General features: G+C 44.1%; 3 protein-coding genes across 6 annotated transcripts; 2 read left to right on the forward strand and 1 right to left on the reverse strand.

The window, feature by feature from the left end:
- Window positions 1-188: 188 nt before the first annotated feature.
- On the reverse strand, window positions 189-8,130 carry LOC310811454 (uncharacterized protein). 2 transcript variants are annotated; one of them, XM_083679618.1, is made up of 9 exons: window positions 8,036-8,130; window positions 7,711-7,779; window positions 6,191-6,538; window positions 5,283-5,549; window positions 4,670-4,957; window positions 4,152-4,256; window positions 3,870-3,931; window positions 1,775-3,661; window positions 189-839 (listed from the first exon to the last, which is right to left on the reverse strand). In XM_083679618.1, the coding sequence occupies exons 2-9, from the start codon at window positions 7,754-7,756 to the stop codon at window positions 828-830; spliced, it is 3,015 nt and encodes a 1,004-aa protein (XP_083535744.1). In that variant the 5' UTR covers window positions 7,757-7,779; window positions 8,036-8,130; the 3' UTR covers window positions 189-827. The 2 variants fall into 2 exon arrangements, with proteins under 2 accessions (XP_083535744.1, XP_083535743.1); XM_083679617.1 differs by having other exon boundaries at window positions 189-1,315.
- Window positions 8,131-11,243: 3,113 nt separating this feature from the next.
- Window positions 11,244-14,294, forward strand: LOC310810846 (uncharacterized protein). Its single transcript, XM_083678705.1, has 6 exons — window positions 11,244-11,676; window positions 11,856-11,940; window positions 12,189-12,506; window positions 12,893-13,120; window positions 13,218-13,302; window positions 13,404-14,294. Exons 2-6 carry the CDS (start codon window positions 11,889-11,891, stop codon window positions 13,444-13,446), a joined length of 726 nt encoding a protein of 241 aa, XP_083534831.1. The 5' UTR covers window positions 11,244-11,676; window positions 11,856-11,888; the 3' UTR covers window positions 13,447-14,294.
- A 902-nt stretch (window positions 14,295-15,196) lies between these two features.
- On the forward strand, window positions 15,197-19,343 carry LOC310811108 (uncharacterized protein). 3 transcript variants are annotated; one of them, XM_083679156.1, is made up of 6 exons: window positions 15,197-15,317; window positions 15,626-15,685; window positions 16,529-16,858; window positions 17,722-17,961; window positions 18,442-18,538; window positions 18,855-19,343. In XM_083679156.1, the coding sequence occupies exons 2-6, from the start codon at window positions 15,634-15,636 to the stop codon at window positions 18,922-18,924; spliced, it is 789 nt and encodes a 262-aa protein (XP_083535282.1). In that variant the 5' UTR covers window positions 15,197-15,317; window positions 15,626-15,633; the 3' UTR covers window positions 18,925-19,343. The 3 variants fall into 3 exon arrangements, with proteins under 3 accessions (XP_083535282.1, XP_083535283.1, XP_083535284.1); XM_083679157.1 differs by having other exon boundaries at window positions 15,198-15,317; window positions 15,629-15,685; XM_083679158.1 differs by lacking the exons at window positions 15,197-15,317; window positions 15,626-15,685 and adding an exon at window positions 15,723-16,036.
- Window positions 19,344-19,420: the final 77 nt, after the last annotated feature.

Raw genomic sequence — 19,420 nt, forward strand, 5'->3', positions numbered from 1 at the left:
TGGCCATTTGTAACAGATCCAGAAATTGTCAGAACATGAGAAGGCCAAAGCCATTTCCAAGCCAGTTAACGTGTAGCTAAGAATTTATTATGAATTCCGTTGTATACGCTGAATAAGAACATTTCTTGTATGTGGTCTGTCCACCACTGAACTCCTTGTCAAATGCATTCAACAGAGAACACGAGGGGTAATGAAGATAATTTTATTACTGTCAACAAAACATCTCTTTAAGCTCATTATAGATGAGCATGACATTTTCGAATAAAATTAGCCTCCCTGAGTAACAAAGATACATATTGACAGGTCTGGCAGTCAAATATAACAACATCATAGAACAAATAAGCAATAAATAAACACGTTGTACAAAACAATCAGTAACAATGAGATAATTTTAATGTGCTATCCTTACACAAAAGAGACTTAGTCCCTGAACAAATCGTTTCGCTTTGCATTTTCTGGGAAAACGTGGCGGCTCAGCTCTTTGTGCTGACCTCCTTCATGCACGGGCGTGATTATTTTCCGAGTCATTTAAGTCGCATAAAAACACTTAATTAATATGCGGCCGTCCATTTGTCGGGTCCCCTTCATAGTTAGTTGAGCATTACTTGTACGAGCCGCCGAGGCGAATCCCCTTAATTGAACAGTGTCAAGAGAAGCATCTGTAAACAGAAGGCGCAAAACAAATAGTTCCTTGAAAATATAGCAAGTCGCAGAGGTTTCTTTTTTTTTTTTTTTTTTTTTTCTCTTCATAATTTTCATACAGTTCCCAGAGGGCCAAGTCCATTCAACCAGTTGGAATCCATCCAGGGCCTCTTTTTCTTCCTTTGTCATTGCTGGTTCTATTGAAAGGGGGCAAACACAGATATTCATGCAGACGTCTCAAGCCTGTATTGTTGTTGTGGTGTGGCATGCTGTCTGTAAACAGGGTGAGCGTCAGAGGCCAAGCAGGCATGGGCCTCAGTGTCTCCCTAAACAAGACCGTTTTCCAATCCCTACGTGACTACGTGGCGATTCGGAAGTAATAAGTCTGTCGGTTTCTATTGTGTCATATTATGTAATTCTTGGCCTTTTGAAAATCTACTGATGACGCACTTGACTGGAGAGCAGACTATGGGAAACGGGGCGGCCGGGGGGGGGGGGGGGGGGGGGGGCGGCAGGGGCGGGGGGGGTTGGTCTTGTTGTAGTGTAGCCTGTGTGCAGTCAGCCATGCTTGAGGTTACTTCTCTGTGTGTCTGTCTGTCAGTTGTGTCGGCTTAGCTATGATGGGCAGTAGTACCGGTCTGTCTCAATGGCGTGGCCTCCCTCTGTGGCCTTGCTGTAGGAGAGGCAGAACAAGCCCTTCGTTACACACATGTCATGTTCAACTTGCACCAGTGACATACTGACACACTTTGAGCACTTAAACCCTGGTTCTGGCCAACATACTAGATGACACCCTATAGCAGCATGTCGGTTTGGTAAGTAGTCTTGTCATGTTCACTCTCGGAAAGATGCTTGTCACTCGACAATGTGTAGCCTCCACCGAAAGCTGTTGGAAAGCGCCCCCCCTCGACACATTATCCAATGCACAAACTGTCAAAGAGTGAGTAGTGGGGAAACACACAAGCACACTCTACACTTCACAGCATGCAAGTACACAGAAAACATGACAGGATGGCAAGCATAAAGCACACACCTGTGAATTAGACAGACATGTGTTGATAGCTGGAACATTGGGTAAACATATGGGTACTGTTGGCTGAGATATCAAACAGTCCCGCTGTGTCTAACTCACCTGGTGTGGCTGGGTAGGATGGGCAGGGTGCCGGTGTCCATGGCCATGGGCATTGGCATGCCTGTGTGTGTTGCCAGGGTGCATGTGGGCATTGCCTGGGTGGTGGTGCATGTTGGCGTGCATGGTAGCGGGTTGCCTGTGCATGTTGGGGTGCGGGTGCGGGTGGGCATCGGGCTGTCTCTGCGCCATGGGCACGTTGACAGGGGGTTTGGGGGGACCGACCCGGTTCGGGGATGAGTGCTGGGTGCGCTCCCTGGGAAGGGTCTGAAACCGGGCTAGGGGGATGACGGGAGGGGGGGTGGGGGGCCTCCGGGCTTGGGCCTGGGGTCCGGGGTTGAGCAGGGCGGCCTGGGTCTGCTGGTTGCGGCTGTGTAAGGGGTTGTGGCTCCTCGTGTGCATCTGTAGGGCAGCCTGGGTGAGGCTGCTGGGGTTGTGAACCTGTTGGATGTGATTTGGATCGGCCAGAGCTCGAGTGTCTGGGCCTTGGGGCGAATTTGGTCCCTGCGGTGCAGTAGCATGGTCTGCAGGGAGCTGCTGCCTACTGGGACTCTGGGGGTTGTAGCTGTGAGAGGCAGTTTGCCTGGGGGCTGCCTGGCTCTGAGCGCTTGGCTGGGACTGAGCTCTGATGTCCTGTGGTGCTCTCTGCCTTTGTGTGTGGGGACTGATATGTGTGTGGCTCATCCCCTCAGGCTGTGTCACACTGTGACCGTTTAGGCTGTGGTGATTGGTCCCCAGAGTGGACTGGAGGGTCTGAGTCTGTCTGCCCACTGGTGCATCCTGTCTGGGGGTGGCTCTGCTCCGTGGGGGGCTCTGCTGGGTCTGGTCCTGGGATCCAGGATGCCTCCTCTGGGTTTGCGTTTCGGGGGTTCTGGGCTGACGTGTAGGGGGCTGGGACGTGTAGTCTGTGCTGTAGGAGGAGTTAGCAGGGTACTCCTGCGGCCCTCGAGTGGTACCATTGGGGTACGCTGGAGTGCCCCTCAGACGGTCCCAGGGCATCTGGCGCAGGTGGGATCTGGCACTTGGTGTGGCATCACGAGGCACCGAACTGGCATCTGCTGGGTTGGCACGCCTGCTCCGGTTGTCAGGTACCTGGTCCCGCTGGTAGGTCTGTGTGTTAGCGTTTCGCTGGGCGGTACTGGAGTGTGTGTAACCTGTGGGAATAAGTCCATTGTGGATTTGAAAGCCAGAATCTGTGTTACTATGGCCAGTCTGTGGAGGGTTATCAGGATACGATGGCCCACTTCGTATCCTAGTACTTGTGTATGATTGTCCAGTCATAATCAAATTCTGCCGGTTGGTATCTTGAAGAGCGCTTGCGCCGTTGGCACTCTGCAGCACAGCCATGTCCTGTTGGCTTGTGAGTGGCTGCGACTGTGGGTTGGCTTGACCACTGGTTGGGTATGAGTTGAGATTGACATGGACGGTGGGCAGCTGCGCGTTGTTGTTCTGCTGGGCCGTGTGTGGCAGTGTGTTTAGGTTGACGTGGACCGTCGGGGCCTGAGTCCCAGCCTGTGGATTACCAGCCTGTATGAGAATGTTTGGATTGGTTTGCATGTGTGAGAGAGTGTTGGCATTTTGAGGAGCTGTTGTTGTGTGTGTGAAAGCGGTGGTGTTGTGTCTGCCATTGTGTGGGTATGAATTGGCATTCTGATGAGTGTCATTGTGTGGGAACCCATTGGTGTGGGCATGGCCATTGTGTTGGAGTGTGTTGGTGTTGTTTGGCCCGGTCCGTGTTAGACTGTCCATGTTCCCATGGGGGTCGTTTGGGAGGTTGAAGAGGCTGGGCTGGTTGGGGGAGGGGGTGTGAGTGTTTAGGTTATGTAATGGTGGTCCAGGGTGTTGGCCTCTGCCCAAAGTATGGGCACCAGGTGGGGGAGGGTCTGGCGCCTGGGGGAGAGAAAGAGAGAGAGAGAGAGAGAGAGAGAGAGAGAACAGAAACAGAAAGAATGAAAATAAACAGAGGGGGTGGGGTGAGAGAAAGAGAGAGATGGGTTCATTGATTACATTTAAGTGAAAATGTAACAGCTTTTGAAAAATGTAGGCTACAACAACATCACACAATATTTATTTCAAAAAGATGGAAGGTCAGTCTTACAACAAGCCTGGGATCTGAGTTTGTATTTTGCATCACCACTGTATCTTTCAGTCGTTGTTCCACTGAAAATAAGCAACATGTCAGCACAAAATGTCACTTCTATGCAAACAGACAAGCATTTCTGCATTTGTAGGCTAGTATAGACATGTATGATCATCTAAATGGGGACATACTAAGATTACCTCATTACAGCATTTTTATGATTCAACAAAACCAAACCAGGCAAACATGATTAGATATGCAGTGTCACACACACACACACACACACACACACACACTCACTGTTCCTCCAGCGCACAAGCAGTATAATGGCTATGATGATTAAGATCAGAGCAACCAAACAGCCAATCACGATCCCCGCCACTGCCCCTCCACTGAGACAGGTGCCTAAGATGGGGGGGTGGGGGGATAAAGGGGGGAGGGAGGGAGGGAGGAAAGAGTAATGGAGAGGAGGGAGAATTAATAATGATAATGAGTCTGGGAGATGGAGCCCAGACAGACAAAGGAAAAAGACAAAAATAAGTTTGAGAGAAAGTATGATAAAGTAGCGATGGAGAAGAGAGGTGAGAGAGAGAGTGTGGGATGGAAATAAGAGGGAAGATGTGTGAAGACAGCTGAAAGTCATTGAAAAAGAGTTAGACTTTCATTCCAACAGTGTTTGAACAGATCAATCTTTGCTGAGGGCTGCACTCTGCCAGAAAAGTTTCCCCTGCAGTCACAGAGACAGATACCGTTACGAAGTGTAAAACTAACCAACACAAAAATCAGTCAGGGAGCGGACAATGTCTAACATAACTCACCTACAACAGCCAAGTCTGTCCCCTGCTCCGACGTGCCCCCTGTGAGGCCGTTCCGGGCAACACAGATGTATCGACCGCTCTGATTGGAGGAGAAGGTCTGAACGCTGAGCACTCCGCTGTCTGGTTGGCCGGATGCAACAGGCCTGCCGTCGTGTTGCCATGAGAACAGGGCGGGTGGCAGGGAGTCGGAAACACAGGTGAGTCGGACTGTCTGTCCCACCACAGCGTCCTCTCCCCCCACACAGTCTCCCGGGGAGGACTTAGTCAGCTGAGGGGTGTCTGGACCATCTGGGGCAGGAGGAGAGAATGTGATATAACAGACCATACTCTAGGATAGAACATTAGGATGTTGTAGCAGTCTATCATCTTACCTGAACTGTGCTCTTGTGCACTCCCCACCATGGATTTGAAAAGCCTAAGAATGGTGTAAGCATCGGCTTGAGGGAGTTTACAATTATCCTTAATAACGTTAATGGGTAATCTTAGCACTGTACATGGCGCTACGCATGGTTGGCCCTTATGGTGAAACCTTAATTTACTATACTATTAGCTATCTGAGGTATTAGATGATGGTACTGTGTTATAGCATTGGCTAACAGTCGGTGACACTCACAGTAGACGGTGAGGCTCTGCGTAGCGGTGCGAGCGCTGACTGGGTTGCTGACAGTGCAAGTGTAGTCCCCTGCGTCGCCTCTCCTGGCCGGGTTGACCAACAGGGACCCCTGGGCAATGGTGATCCTGGAGTCAGAGGTGAGGGCCAGGCCATCTTTACCCCACCGCACACTGACCTCTGTACCCGCAGTCCAGGTACAGGTTAAAGACAGGTTCCCCGTCTCCTGCGCCACAGAGGGAACCATGAGACTCACTCCTGCCACTGCATCTAGAGAGGGGAGAGAGAGAGAAGAGCAGAGATGAGAGGGTTCTGTTCAATGCTGGAGTAGGCTAAATAAATAGTGTGCAGAGGGGTCTCCTAAATGACCCATTACGGTGCTTTCACAGTGTAATCACATCATGGGGGTGGGGGGGGGGGGGGGGTGGGTTCAGTTCATGCGTTAGAATACATAGATAAATAGTGGGATGTTGAGTGTTTCTGCTGAGACTCATTTTGTATTATCAAAATAATTGGTGGGGTTCAGGGAGGGACACGATCCAGACACGGCGAGCAGATGGCAAATAAAGGGGCAGACGGCACAAGTGGGGTTCGGGATGCCAATTGGCGATAGGCCTGAGTAAAATAATTGGATGGAGAAAAAAGAGGGGGGCGTATGGATAGACGTATGTGTGACTGAAAAGAACAGCAGTAACCACAAACAAAAACATGTGGGAACTATCAAGTGGCTATAATCCCTTTTCACTTTCATGCTCTATTTTCCACTAGCTTCTGTATCCCCCCTCCTTCCCTTCCTCCCTCCCTCCCTCCCTCACTCACTCATTCCCTTACTTTCTGTTTTCCTACTTCTCTTTGTTTACTTTCAATAACCTCAGTTCACTGAATACATTATCCCTCCCTCACTCACTCACCGAACACCCTTAGCTGTATGGATCTGGAGTTACTGCTGAGGCCTGTGTTGGCAGAAGGGTCCACCTCCACAGTGTAGTTCCCCGCGTCTCTGAGCTGGGCGCCACTGATGCGGAGCTGGGTGGCAGTGATGGTGACCCTGCCCTGGTACTGGGCCACAGAGTTGACCACAGAGTTGCCCGCCGCCCACAGCCCCAGGGTCCCCCCACCAGGGTGGTTCCATGTGATGGACAGGACCTCCGACACGGTCAACACGGTAAAGACCACCTCAGTGTTAGTCTGGACCAGCACCGGATCTGTCTGGAACTGGATCTGGACCGGGTCCTGGGATAGAACAGCAGGAGGGAGGACTTTGGGAGGCAGATAGGGTGTAGGGGGGGACAGAGGCAGATAGTCATTACCTGAGGTTGGTATTGCACTGATATGAGAGAGAGCTAGAAAGGTACAATATACTGTCAATTTTCAATGCACTTTACAAGCATACAGAGTGCCTGAAAAGCCTTCAGCAAATAAATTAGAGTAAATCAAATCAATATGTTTCTGATCAGTCTCGGTAGACCGATTTCTTACAAGGTCTGCAGCATGAAACATGGACCAATATGCCAAGGATTAACATTGAGATGGATTGCATGAGGATTCCTCATTGATCAACTGCAGTAAAAACAACAGTGTGCATTTTAACACCTTGTTAAAAATATCACGATTGGAATGACTTCGGTAGAGGCAGACAGAGGCAGTCATGACTCAGAAGTGACTTGACTTCTGAGACTTCACTTTCCTTGACGTCACTTCCACCATCGAATGACTTAGCATATTAATGAGAATGCAGTCAAGCTGGTTTAGGAGGGACCTATAGTACAGGAATTGAGTCATTGTCTCATAAACAATTGAAGGAATTCCACATAGAGCTACTCTCCTTGAAGCTTCCCACAGTTTGAAAATAAATATGAAACCTGCACACTCATCACAGACCCTTTCTCAATTGTGAGAAACTTGTAAGAAGCATGATTCCTTGCATCTTCTCCACGGTCCCCCAGTTGCTTCCTACTCATTTACATTTACATTTATGGCATTTAGCAGACGCCTTTATCCAAAGCGACTTACAACAAATACATTTGTTTAAGTAAGTGAATCATCTATCCATCAGTCATCATAAGATAAAGTAATCAATGCTCAGACCAGGGGCCATAGGCAGTCACAATGCTAGAAGAAGGAAATCTTTTTTTATTAAATTATTAACAGGAGAGAAACTTGTACAGGGGGGTAGTGGGGGTGAAGAGGTCTTTGGGAGGGGCTGTTAAGATGTAGCCTGAAGAGATGGGTCTTCAATCTAGGGAGGAAGATTGGTAGTGTACTCAAAACACATTGGAGGAAAAGATCTAGGTTCCTCCTCTTAGCTCCTCCAATGCTTTTTGAGAAGAAGCGAGTGGACCATGTTCGGAGAGGACACAAGGAATCGAGTTTATAACAATTCAGAAGGGGACACTGTGTCACACAACTGGATGTTTGAGAGATGTTTTACCTGCCAATGACAGAACAACAGGAAGCAGAAGCTGGTGTAGGTTCATCTCATCACCTCAGTCTGGACGGCCTATGGGGGGGGGATTACAACTCATTTTGACGTAGACTCAAAATCACCTCTGAACCACAATGAATGAATGAAATGTGCCTGTCCACAAATAATTTCACATACTTCAACAGGAAGGGAGGAATGGAATAGATTAGCATGTTAGCATGCTAACCCTACAGAGCACAAATCTTGTGTTCATCTGTGAACATTCATTAGCTGAATCAACTCATTTTCACCTTACTCAGAATATGGCCTTAAAGGTAATATCCACACTTACCAAAGACTTTTCTCTTTCTCTCCTCATGTTCCAGTTGGAATCGTTATGACACACTTACAGTTTGTTTACAGTATGTCTGACAGGAATCTACCGTTTACTTCCTATTATTCCACTCTCACCTGCCTCAAAGACACACCTGTCATCTTAAAGGGAAAGGGGCAATCTGTGATTGGTCCATCAATTTTTTTGACTGAATGAATGGCATGTAGCCATTAATGCTTGAAAAAATATATTGTGACTGCCTCATGAGCTTAATACAACTGTTTTAACCCATCAGAATAAAAAATAAGCATATTTATAATTAAAATACAGTATATATTCCTATGATATCAAACAAAGGAAACATATTCAGTTTGGAATACTGTAACTAATGCTTGGAGCATCATAGAAACCAAACACAGTACAGCGGAGCCGCTTGTGTTGTTGCTAGTGTACGTAGAGATAACTGTTCTCCAGGTATGTTCCACTGTCTTCGCTGTTTGTTCTGCTATTTTCACCCTTATTTTCTTTCATCTGACCGACTGCTGACCAAAAACTGCTTTGATGTGTTGTTTTGTTTTATCTCTTTAATGGGCAAACAAAGTCTTTCTTTCTTTAAGGGAAACACATAGAAAATATGAATATTAAGGAAAATACATAGATGTATAGCTTCAACTGTATAGCTTCAAAACATGGTTTAAACATCATTTTGATCTCATAAATGGTCAGTCGTTGCATCTATGTGATTTTGAGGGTGGTTACATTTCTCCAGTCCCTCCCTCAGCTGTTTACCAAAAAAGTGGTGGGCTGACCACTTTGTTATAGTCTGAATCCCAGATTGCCCCTTTAAAAGAAACATGTGTTTGAATGTTTAATCATCTCTACCCTTGTTTCCACTTGGTTACTATAGTGTATACTATGTTGTTGGGTGTTTGCCCCGTCTGTGACTAGGATTATATTCATATTTACATTTGGATGTTGTTTATTAATACAACACTAGTCACAGATGGGTCTGTGGAGGGTATGGCTGCATTACTCCTACCTAGTGGTATGTCTCAGCTTCTCAATGTCTCGTACAACTTTGTTCAAAATGAACTGAGAGGACATAGTCTCATTTTGACATTGGTAGTTTTCATCCTCATTATTTCCTCATTATTATTATGAGCTTATTTCACATACCTGGATAAGGGTTAGGGTTAGTTAAAATGTAGTTATAAGTGCCTCATCTCTCCTGTTTCTGAAAAGTAATTTTCATCATATTTCTGCTTTGCTCTCTATTTGCATCCACCTCGTAATTAATGTTTGCATTGGTGGACATGCAGTGGTGTCTCAAGGGAGAGAGTTTATTGATTAATATTTTAATTTATGTCATGCCTCAATAAAAATATTGAGTCAATAATCAATCAAAAGAAAAAAAACATTATAATTGACACCACACCAGTAATACAAAGAACAACTTTGAGCTTTGGAACACATTCTTTCATCAAAGCTTTAAACCAAAATCTAAGCATAGAACAATTATTTAAGTACAGCTTGAGAGAATATTTGTAACCAAGCTGTCAGCAAGATATTGTATTACAGTAGCCAACTCCCACATCTGTTGTGTTCATATAAAGATACACCTTGGAAAACTGGTTTAGCACAACAGGATCACTGCAGGATGTGGTTTAGGCAAATATAAAAATGATTTTGTTAGGACAATACATTGATGATAAGGAACAAAGTCTGGTTAGCTCATAGAAGGTCAGCTAACTGGCAAGGATTTGAATATACTAGTATATTTTGAGATGCCTGGCGGAGTCGACTGTATCTGATTGCAAAGAATTTCAGGAAGCTCCCTGGGCAGGAAGGACATGACATAACCGTGGGGAACTTATTCAAGGAGAAATACTGTACTGCACAACGTACATGCTTTTAACTGGAAAATACAGTATATATTCCTATGATATCAAACAAAGGAAACATATTCAGTTTGGAATACTGTAACTAATGCTTGGAGCATCATAGAAACCAAACACAGTACGGCGGAGCAGCTTGTGTTGTTGCTAGTGTACGTAGAGATAACTGTTCTCCAGGTATGTTCCACTGTCTTCGCTGTTTGTTCTGCTATTTTCACACTTATTTTCTTTCATCTGACCGACTGTTGACCAAAAACTGCTTTGATGTGTTGTTTTGTTTTATCTCTTTAATGGGCAAACAAAGTCTTTCTTTCTTTAAGGGAAACACATAGAAAATATGAATATGAAGGAAAACACATAGATGTATAGCTTCAACTGTATAGCTTCAAAACATGGTTTAAACATCATTTTGATCTCATAAATGGTCGGTCGTTGCATCTATGTGATTTTGAGGGTGGCTACATTTCTCCAGCCCCTCCCTCAGCTGTTTACCAAAAAAGTGGTGGGCTGACCACTTTGTTATAGTCTGAATCCCAGATTGCCCCTTTAAAAGAAAAATGTGTTTGAATGTTTAATCATCTCTACCCTTATTTCCACTTGGTTACTATAGTGTATACTATGTTGTTGGGTGTTTGCCCCGTCTGTGACTAGGATTATATTCATATTTACATTTGGATGTTGTTTATTAATACAACACTCGTCACAGATGGGTCTGTGGAGGGTATGGCTGCATTACTCCTACCTAGTGGTATGTCCCAGCTCCTCAGTGTCTCCTACAACTTTGTTCAAAATTAACTGAGAGGACATAGTCTCATTTTGACATTGGTAGTTTTCATCCTCATTATTTCCTCATTATTATTATGAGCTTATTTCACATACCTGGATAAGGAAAATGTAGTTATAAGTGCCTCATCTCTCCTGTTTCTGAAAAGTAATTTTCATCATATTTCTGCTTTGCTCTCTATTTGCATCCACCTCGTAATTAATGTTTGCATTGGTGGACATGCAGTGGTGTCTCAAGGGAGAGAGTTTATTGATTAATAGTTTAATTTATGTCATGCCTCAATAAAAATATTGAGTCAATAATCAATAAAAAGAAAAAAAACATTATAATTGACACCACACCAGTAATACAAAGAACAACTTTGAGCTTTGGAACACATTCTTTCATCAAAGCTTTGAACCAAAAACTAAGCATAGAACAATTATTTAAGTACAGCTTGAGAGAATATTTGTAACCAAGCTGTCAGCAAGATATTGTATTACAGTAGCCAACTCCCACATCTGTTGTGTTCATATAAAGATACACCTTGGAAAACTGGTTTAGCACAACAGGATCACTGCAGGATATGGTTTAGGCAAATATAAAAATGATTTTGTTAGGACAATACATTGATGATAAGGAACAAAGTCTGGTTAGCTCATAGAAGGTCAGCTAACTCTGGCAAGGATTTAAATATACTAGTATATTTTGAGATGCCTGGCGGAGTCGACTGTATCTGATTGCAAAGAATTTCAGGAGGCGCCCTGGGCAGGAAGGATATGACATAACCGTGGGCGACTTATTCAAGGAGAAATACTGTACTGTACAACGTACATGCTTTTAACTGGAAAATACAGTATATATTCCTATGATATCAAACAAAGGAAACATATTCAGTTTGGAATACTGTAACTAATGCTTGGAGCATCATAGAAACCAAACACAGTACGGCGGAGCAGCTTGTGTTGTTGCTAGTGTACGTAGAGATAACTGTTCTCCAGGTATGTTCCACTGTCTTCGCTGTTTGTTCTGCTATTTTCACACTTATTTTCTTTCATCTGACCGGCTGTTGACCAAAAACTGCTTTGATGTGTTGTTTTGTTTTATCTCTTTAATGGGCAAACAAAGTCTTCTTTAAGGGAAACACATAGAACATATGTCCTTGTCTCTCCGTCCTCAGTGTTGTACCGTCCCTTTAAGAAGACAAAGACCAATGTTGCCTATGTGGAAGCTGATCTGGAGTATTTGTCTGACCCTTGCTTTTTGTAAGTTTTTTGCTGTCCTTCTGTCAGCCCCATGTTAGCATCTTGGTATCTGTGGCTCAGTTGGTAGAGCATGGCACTGACAATGCTTAGGTTGTGGGTTTGATTCCTGCTGGGATCATATATACTGAAAAATGTATGCACTCACTGTAAGTTGCTTTTGATAAAGGTATCAGCTAAATGGCATATATATATATATATGTATATACACAGTATCTCTATCAGAATTGTACTCCTCTGTTCATCCTTAGTGCCCAACCCACACCAGGGTCTGTCAGTAAGTTTCCCATACCAGGGGCCCCTTCATGTGGCTAAGGGGAGAGAACTGGTCGTGCAGGCCCAGTTATTGAAGAGTCCAACAGAGAAGATTTTCAGAGTGACATGGGACGATGAGAATGAAACTGGACAGAGACAGGTCAGGCTGGCCACCTACCAAGACACCCTTGACAGTCAGAAGCTGCAATGGAGGGTGAAGGAGATGAATTCATCTGACTATGGAGTCTACATCATCACTGTGACTGATGTCGATGGGAATCTGGAATCTGCTCAGCTGCATGTGAAAGAAAGTGGTGAGAAACAAGAGGGAAGTAACCGTGTTATAGTACCTCATGATTTGCAGTCGTTTGGGTGTGCCCGACGCTGACATCAAACAGCTGAGAACTAAGCCTTACCACCCTCCCTCCTTCATTACCTCATGTTGCATCACACCATCAATGGTAAAGACAGTCAGAATGTGTGGGGGGGCAGCAGGCCTCAAGCTCACAGAAGTATGTTTAAACCAAACAAACTCTTTATCCTCGAAGGCATTGTTGGAAGTGATTTCTGCCATCCCTAATCATAAAATACTGCATTACTCTTAGCATTTCAATCACAAGGCCAGTTAGGGGATGATCAATCAACTCTGACTACAATTCCCAGCTGCTACATGTCACAGACCATGTCCTTTCGTTTTCAGATGCTGGTCCTGTGTCGTCTATCTCTCTCCTGTGTGAGGTGGGTAACGAGAGGGCGCACTGGGACGATACAACATACTCATGGTTGGTGGACGGAGTGGAAGTGTCCAATCAAACAGCCAATCTCTCTGCAGATGGAAGGAGACTCCATCTGTCTGGGATGAGGGGCCACAAGTACACCTGCATCGCCAGCAACAGCCTGGGGATCAGCAGTGTACACTACATCATTGGTACATCAATATTTATTATGATCTTTCCATTCTGCCATGTTTTTTTTGTGTGCCATGGGACGATTTTAGTCAAACGTGCTCTTTTGCTGTGATCTAGATTCGACAGTATGCCCGAACATCTGTTGTATTGTTTGTGGTGTGATGGTGGCCATTATTTTGACAGTATTTGGAGTCATTCTGTGGTACGTACGATTACTGAACATCTTGTTATAACATTATTAACCTGAATATAGCATATGGTTTGGTGTAGACTCCCTTTTAATATTGCTGTGTGTTTTATTAGGAAACATCTCGGAGGAAAGGCAACGGGAAGTCAGCCAATATGACATGATGGACATCCGACATACAGTCTTCCACAGGACAAGGAATACAGTAGTTATGTTCAGGGTCTAATCCAGGGTCCAGAACACTATGTCCATTTACATCTCCAGTATATTTAGACAGCTGAGTCAAGCACTCAAATTAAAAATGGACGTTTTTGCAGCAAAACATGCTACAACATAACATTCATACACCTTTCCACAAACGTTCATACAGTATCGATACAGTGTGTTTTTTTTTAGATAGCTTTAGTGTGTATTTAATAAGTTATTAATAATTAGACAGGCACAGTAGGCGATAAACACTGCATTGATTGAGACAATGAAAAAGCATGTGAGTGCTAGAGACATCAAACCACATTTCTATTAACTTGAATGTAATGATGAACCACCTTTATACAATACCAGTCAAAAGTTTGGACACACCTTCTCATTCAATGGTTTTTCTTTATTTGTTATTATTTTCTACATTGTAGATTAATATTGAAGACAGCAAAACTATGAAGGAACATGGAATATGGAATTATGTGGTAAACAAAAAAGTGTTAAAGAAACCAGAATATGTTTTATATTTTAGATTCTTCAGTAGTAGCCAGCCTTTGCTTTGATTACAGCTTTGCACACTCTTGGCAAGGTATGTCCAAACCTTTGACTGGTCCTGTACACTGTACCTGATGATTGACATGCTTGATTTAGATTTTTTTGACATAATAATAGTGTTCAATCTTTGAAGAGAAACCTGAAACTGAAGCAAAATGTTCTCCTGTCTCATCATTTCTCCTGTTTTAACAGACAAATGATCTGCAACATTTCCTTATTCTTATCAAATAAATTATTAAAAAATAAAATTGTTTATCTTATGTTCCTTGTTTCACAATCATTTGTATCTAAACTGTCACGCTGCAGTAGCTTGCGTTGCAGACAGAGTGAAGAGACACAGTAGAAGCACGGAACTATGTGATTCCCTGTGTGTGTCTGGAGGTGAGGCGAGGACAGCACAGTTGGTCCCATTCAATGGAATAGCGCCACCTATTGGTCAGTTCTACTACTACCTGTCCATAGAACAAAAGAGATCATGAGTTTATGTGAGTTGGAAACTTTCTAAATTACATGTTTGAGTTAGATTGATTAGATGCTAAAAGTAATGATTGTCCTTCAAAAATAGGAAACAGAGAGCAACCTTGCGTTTCAACGTAAACATATTAATTTATAATATATACATATATAATAAAGTAATGACTCCAATTAAGAAATTGCTCAAAGTTGATCTCCCTCAGACAATCTCATAACCACAACTTGTAACTCAAACATAATCATAACTAACATAGATTCTGAAACATTTCTCATATCTTTCTAGATAGAAAAAAAGCATATTTGTGGAATATGCGTGAAAATACAAAACACAAATTGAGGTCTCCACTGACTCCACTGATAAATTACAAGGCCCATTTTTGAACACCGAATTCCAACATTGTTGATGACTTCCCTTGACAAGAATGCTATTCTGTTTCATTTACTGTTCTATTCGCTCACTGTGTCCAAACATTGGTGTGAAAATGTGTGTTCAGACAATATGACTTGTTGCATTGTCCCCAGATTGTCCTCAGACACATACAGATGGAGAGGGGGAGGAGTGATAAGCAGTTCAAACACAGTGGTGACATTTACTGTACAGGAAAAGGAAAGAGGAAATTGCACTGCTTGAAAACAATGTGACGCCTAAGTGCTTCTCAGTCGCTGGACCTGACACAGGGAAGTACTGAAAGCACAAAGTCCAGGACCACTGACATGCAATTTAATTTGGAACTCTTTTCAACACCAACCGACAGTGAATCTAACTTTTTGGAAGCTCCAGTTCCATTTCTACAGGCATTTTTGTGAGGGCTATTGTTTTCTGCTTTCTCCTTTCTGAACGACTTGCTGCGAAGTGTTTTTATGGCTTATGCGGTATTGTTTTATTTTGCGCCATAAAACCAAGGCCCATTTTGGTTTTCAACGAGGAGAGGAGTGTGAAGTGCTCTCTTGCAAGATTCAGAAGAACTCTGACTCATATATAGTCATACATGCTAAGTTATTTCAAGTCAAACAGACCAAGTAATCTCTGTGTTTGAAAACCTGGTCTCTGGTGCTGAACTCTTATCATTAAGGTCACGGACACATTCCAAGACAAACTCTCTCTCTTCAGCAGGTGCCATGGGGCAACAACACTGCCTGTCCTGGAGCGTCTCCCTGCTGCTGCTTTTATGTAAGTGCTTCTCCTATCATGATACAATATCAGAACATGTCACACTATACTTCTTATATTGGTAAAACCAGCATTTGAATGCTGTATTTGTGTGTTTTTGTGTGTACTTTATAAACCATGGACCATGTTAAACTGAGTTATCACGGAAAATGTGCTGGCTCAAGTGTAGTCTGCAGTACAGCAAAATCTATAGGCGACACTGTAATCACCATATCAGTTCTGTTTGCAACAGCACAATATAACTGTTTTGATCTTGTGAGGGCCACGTAAGGACATGTTCATTAACTGGCTGTTGTAAGCAGCCCTGGGGGACGGTGTAGTGAAATAACTGCACAGCACTAATCATCTGAGGTGACCAAAACAATAGGATGTGTTTCAATCTGTGTCTACTTGTGAGGAAATAATGTCTGCCCCTGTGGATGGAGGAGATGGACACTTCCTTTGGCTTTATTATGCAGACTGCTTTTCATTTTGGTCTTCCTTTACCTCCTATCAACCAGATTACAGCATAGTGTGTATGAATAATTGATCATTCCCTGGGTAAATACAGCGGGGCTTATCTGGTCCATTGCCATTTTGACAAAGAGTTAGTGATGCTAAAAATTCAACTTGATGGATGTCACATTCGGCAGGATTCTGTCATGTGCTATCAATCACTGGGTGACATTACCTGACAGACAGCATCTCTTTACCTCATAACAAAATGTGTTGAGAGGAAAATAGTTGGAAGCCCAGAACTTATTATGGAATGAAGATCATTGATACCTACAGTATCAATTATTGATTTCCAATCACTACAAACAACACAATCACTGAACATAAACATATGGTTTCTGTCCTTAGTGGTTCGTGGGCACCAGTGTATGTCTGTGCACATCGAGGCCAACCAGCCAGTCTTTGTGATCCCAACCACCAGTCTGGTCCTCCAGGCCCGGATTGACCATGCAGAGAAGGTATCCACTGTAACCTGGGAAAAGGAGTTGAAGAGCGGGGTGAAAGTGACGTTGGCCAAGTTTCCTGGTAAAAGCCCAAATGGGCGCGTGAGTCTGGAACAGCGGGGAGCAACGCTGAAACTGGAGCGCTTCACCGCAGAAGACAGCGGGGTTTACACTTTGACCGTGACTGACCAAACGGGAGCAAAGACCTCAGCAACAAGCACGGTCGAGGAGTACAGTGCGTTGAAGCAGACAGATGTCTGATTTAGATGCTTCTTTGTTTTGAAGGCATTCCTAGATATTTCTGTCTGTCCCGGCGGGAGCATGCGGCTCTGTTCTTGTCGAGGATTAGCTTTTCAGTCAGTTCTGGCTAAGCCCTCTCTTTGTCTTCAAATGTCTCACTGCACTCACACATCTTATGGGTGTGCATTATTTCAGTTTTTCAGGCCTAACAAAAGACTGTCGCACACAACTCTAATAGTCTTACATCTTAGACCTAGCCTCAAACCATTCTCATGTCACTCCCAAACCCCATGAGACAATACATTGACTTTAGGGGAGGCTGGTGGAGGTAGAAATCAGAGGACAGGCCCATTGTAATGCATGGGACGGAATGAGGAATGGTATCAGACACGTGTGTTTGATACCATTCCTCATTCCGTTCCATGCATTACAATGAGCCCATCCTCCAATTTCTACCTCCACCAGCCTCCCCTGATTGACATGGTAACTTCACAGTGCAGACAAACTCCACAGCTTGCAAAACTTGACCACAACACCCTCTGCTCTCTCTCCCCTCCGTCTCTCTCAGAGACGATGCACAACTCTATCATCTGTTTCAGAACAATTTCCAGAACCAAGTCACACCTTTCCCAAAGCCGTATCTCACACTTCTGTCTCCTCACTGTCTCAAAGGCTGATCTATCATCTCATCTTATTCACTCTGTTGTCCCAGTCTCTTTCTCTCTTCTCCGAGGCTGAGCAGTGTGACTTGATCTCTGTCCCATAACGATTTCCCGCACATCAATCTCCTTACTGTCTCAGAGTGATCTCTTCACGGTCTCTTCTCATCAATCTCATTCTATTCTCTCTCCCCCTCAGAGGCTGTGCACCATGTCTCCGTAAGTGTGAACGTGTCCCACTCCTCCCTGTTGTGTGGGGAAGCCTGGGGGACAGATCCCAAGTTCACCTGGCTCCACGAGAGGGTGACCATCACCGAGACTGTGGGACACGTGTCCCCCGATGGGAAAACCCTGTACATTTCCTCCACCCCAGTCTGTGGCCACTTCACCTGCATGGTTAGCAACAAGCTTGGCCACAGCTCCGCTACCTACACTGCAGGTATGGTACACCCCACGAGAGTTACTCCATCTGTATCTATGCCAATGGTCAGGCTTTTTGTTCCAACCCAACACTAACACACCTGATTGAACTAGTCAGTTGCTCATCAAGACATGTCTAAGTTGATTTAGATGTTATCACTGGGTTGAACTGCAAACCCTGTACTGTAGCTCTTGTTGGACAGGGTTGGTGGTCACTGCTCTACGCAATTGCACTGCAAAACAAAGGTGGGAAATTCCATGTTCTTGACAGGAACAACAAATGGTATTTTCGGTGAGCTAGATAGCAGTCTTACTGCTATTGAGTGCAGATACAGTCAAGCACCCAGTCTAGTCACAGTTCCACAGTTTCGATGATGATGATTCATTGAATGTACAGTATGTTCTCTCTGTGGGTCGTACTGTTGTGTGCCTTTTGTAGCAGCCATGGTAATAGTAATGTGTCCCTGTGTTCTGTTGTGTCCCTTTCTCTGCCTGTCAGTGCCGTGTGTGAAAGAGGGCAAAGGGGCGGGGGTGGCTGTGGTCTGTCTCATCATCTTGCTGGTCTTGGGAGGAGTGCTGGCTATTCTCCTGTGGAGGTACGGTAATGCACACTGACACCGCCGGCCAACAAGTCACGCTGAACAGATACAAATCTCATTTCAGTCTACACACTGTACGATAAAGCAATACACTCAGGATGTCTCTGACAAAGATTGCTCCAGGGGCAGCAAACGATAAGGAATGGAAACCTCAAAATGCAATACTGTTGCTAGTGGAAAGTTAAAACACACCCAGGCATGGCACGCTTGCCTTTTGTCTGTTGACGTTACAATTATTTTGTTTGGACGAGTAGTACATTGTGTTTGTCGATGTTATTTGATCATCACACAAAGGCATTTGGTTTCTGTCCAGGAGACGCAGACGATACCGTAATAGAGGAGAGAGGCTTCAGGACAATTTTGAAGATCAACTGGAAGACTAATGATCACAGTGCCTCGGTTCTTCAGCTGCACTCCCCGCTCAGAGATGGACTCAGGCGTGAATAGGAAGTGGACAGAAAACCTTGGGGAGGAGTTTCCTGTCCTGTAAGCACCATGACCTTTCAGTGCATTGGAACAATGTGGAGAGTGAACTGCTTGCTGGCAAATTGAGGAGATCTAAAAATGGACGCATCAACTTTTGACCAATTTTTTTTTTTTAGCCACCATTTTTATACTGCTTCTTCGTACTGAACTACACTTGATGTTATGATGTTGTTGTTTTTTATCATAGGATGCTGTAAGAGCTAGTTATATTCTTTAAAATTATTTAAACCTTTTATAACTCTTATACGAAGTATTGTATGGCATATTTTGTTGTATACAGTATTATTTGTAATAAACACTACAATGTTAAACCATGTGACACTGTAAACTGGCTGCTACATTCATGATTCTGAAATTAAACAAATAAATACTCGAACAGCTCTACTCAGGTTC

Source organism: Argentina silus (assembly GCF_951799395.1).
Source record: "Argentina silus genome assembly, chromosome: 10".
Taxonomy (NCBI): Eukaryota; Metazoa; Chordata; class Actinopteri; order Argentiniformes; family Argentinidae; genus Argentina; species Argentina silus.